The sequence below is a fragment of the Corvus brachyrhynchos genome, unplaced genomic scaffold (assembly GCF_000691975.1).
Source record: "Corvus brachyrhynchos isolate BGI_N302 unplaced genomic scaffold, ASM69197v1 scaffold200, whole genome shotgun sequence".
Classification (NCBI taxonomy): domain Eukaryota; kingdom Metazoa; phylum Chordata; class Aves; order Passeriformes; family Corvidae; genus Corvus; species Corvus brachyrhynchos.
In genome coordinates this window covers 5,248,943-5,251,722 of record NW_008236184.1, presented here as the reverse complement: position 1 = coordinate 5,251,722, position 2,780 = coordinate 5,248,943, and the positions used below count along the sequence as shown (strand labels likewise).

General features: G+C 55.3%; 1 protein-coding gene across 1 annotated transcript in view; it reads left to right on the top strand.

The window, feature by feature from the left end:
• The window catches only part of GLCE (glucuronic acid epimerase), a 6,282-nt gene that overhangs the window by 1,449 nt on the left and 2,053 nt on the right, over positions 1–2,780 (top strand). Inside the window, exons 2-3 of the mRNA XM_017736996.1 lie at positions 7–355; positions 2,296–2,550. Coding sequence (XP_017592485.1) covers positions 7–355; positions 2,296–2,550 — 604 coding nt within the window. The remainder of the gene's footprint in view (positions 1–6; positions 356–2,295; positions 2,551–2,780) is intronic.

The following is a 2,780-nucleotide window of genomic DNA, read 5'->3' as shown; positions in this document are numbered from 1 at the left end:
GCGGAGGAAGCGTCGCCGCGGGATGCGCCGCCGAAAGCTCCGGTAATTCCGGGAAGCGCCGGGAGAGGCGGCTTGCGCTACGAGGAGATCGACTGCGTCATCAACGAGGAGCAGACGGTGAAGGGGCGCCGCGAGGGCTCCGAGGTGTTCCTGCCTTTCAGCTGGGTGGAGAAATACTTCCAGGTGTACGGGCGGATCGCCCAATCCGACGGGAACGAGCGCTTCGAGTTTTCCCACAGCTATTCCAAGGTTTACGCCCAGCGCGCTCCGTACCGGCCCGACGGCGTCTTCATGTCCTTCGAGGGCTACAACGTCGAGGTCCGCGATAGGGTCAAGTGTATCAGCGGTGTTGAAGGTGGGTTGGGATGGGAAATCTGGGTTTTTGGGATGGGGATGATCCTGAAAATCCGCTGGAAGCGGATTTTCAGGATCATCCCCATCCCAAAAACCCGCGCTTCAACCCTTGCAATTATCAGGGATGATTGGGGTCCCTTCCCAAAGTATTACCAGGAGGAAAACCCGTCCTGTTCCATGTTCCCCTTTTGCTCCTTCTTTCTGCTGATCTGGGAAATTCCATCCTGGCGGAGTTTGGGAATCTCAAGGAAATTCCCAGCTTGTTGCATTCCCGATGAATTCTCCTTTTTTTAACTGCTCAGCTTTAAGGAACTTCCAGGAATTCCCAAAATCTGGAGCATTTCAGTCTTTCCTGGGATGGCTTTTTCCATAGGAAAAGATGCCATCAGCAATACGGATTAGCACCAAAAAAAGCAGGAAAATCCCTACTCCATCAGAATAATTTTCCCATTCCCATCATTCCCACCTTTGGAATAAATTCCTGACATTCCCGAGGAGGGAAAATCCTGCAAATCCCACTTGGTTCTTCCCCCCTTCCAGGACTGAACATCCTGAAATTCCTGTGGAAGGGAGCCAGGGATCCATTCCCGCTTTGCCTTTGTACTTGGCCATTGGGAATTGGCTCCAAAGGAAATGTGGGATTGGAGGAGAAGCCTGGATCGAGCCACATTTTAAATATCCCAAGGAAATGATGGAATTTCCAGTTCTCCAGTTGATTCCCGGGCATCCAGGGAGGGTTTTCCACACAAATCCCACGAGCTGGGAAGGGGCAGCTGCAGCTCCGTGGGGTTTTCCGCAGCTGCATCCCAAGGATTCCGTGCAGGGTGGAATTCCAGGTCTCACTGAACCCCTTGGATGGGATTTCCTGTGGGATCCAATAAATCAGGACATGGATTTGAGCTCTTCCTGCTTGGAAATCTCTGGGATGCTCCAGGGGGTTCTTTTAGAGCCGGAATCGTCCAAACCTGGAATTAGGGAGAGATTTGGGCTCTCCTGGGAGATTTTTGGGATTTTTCCTGGTGGGAAGCTCGATCCCAGGGATGGCTGCCTGGAAGAATTGGGGCAGATCCTGCTTGGAAAGTCTGGGAATTCTCCCGGGGGAGCCAGGAAAAATGGGAGAGATCTGGGGATCTTTCAGCATCAAACAATTCCTGGGAAAATCTCCTCGGAACAGATGGACTCGATTTGCAGGGATTTATGGAATGTAAAGGGATTGGGGGGGGATGGAAGAGCCCTGGGATTATCCGGTCCCGGGAACGGGGGAAAATCTGGTCAGGGCTTGTTACAAGAAGTGGGATGTGCCAGGAATGGTGGAATGGGAATGGAGCCCGGCTGGGAGAGCTGGGAATGTTCACCTGGAGAAGGGAAGGATCCAGGGAGAGCTCAGAGCCCCTTCCAGGGCCTAAAGGGGCTCCAGGAGAGCTGGAGAGGGACTGGGGACAAGGGACGGAGGGATGGGACACAGGGAATGGGTTCCCAGTGGGAAAGGGGAGATTGGGGTGGGATCTTGGGAAGGAATTCCCGGCTGGGAGGGGCTGGGCTGGAATTCCCAGGGGAGTTGTGGCTGCCCCTGGATCCCTGGAATGTCCCAGGCCAGGCTGGATCCCGCTGGGATAAGGGAAGTGTCCCTGCCCTCGGAAGGGCTGCAGTGGGATGGGGTTCAAGTTCCCTTCTGTCCAACCCATTCCGTGATTCCATAAACGTCAGGAAGATCCATGACAGGAATTCCTCCGCCGCCCAAAAGCACGGAATTCCCGATTTTAGTGGGAAAGGAATTCCCACTCCATTCCCTCCTTGCCCAGGACTTTCCTCTAAGGGTGCCACCCCCAAACCCCATTTCTGGAGACACCGGAACGTCGGGCGGAGGAGGAGGGGGAGGCGGGGGAGGGGGAGGAATTTCTGCCCGCATTCCTGTGACTTTTCCATGTTTTTCCCGGGCAGGAGTCCCTCTCTCCACGCAGTGGGGCCCTCAGGGCTACTTCTACCCCATCCAGATCGCCCAGTACGGGCTGAGCCACTACAGCAAGAACCTGACGGAGCGGCCGCCGCACGTGGAGGTGTACGAGACAGCCGGGGACGGCAACGGGAACGGGAACGGGAACGGGAACGGGGACTGGACGGTGCCCAAGGGCTGCTCCCTCACCACCGTGTGGGATAAATCCCGGCTCAGCGGGGTCAAGCAGTTCTCCTGCCCAGGTGGGTCTTGGGAATCCCGGTGGAGCGGGGGAGCTTGGAGTTCATGGGGTGCTGGCGTTTTGTTTGGCCGTGATTCCCAATCGTTCACTCCCAATTGCTCATTCCCAATCCTTCATTCCACATCTTTCATTCCCAGTCCTTCATTCCCAATCCTTCATTCCCGATCCTTCATTCCCGATCGTTCATTCCCAGTCCTTCATTCCCAGTCCTTCATTCCCGATCCTTCATTC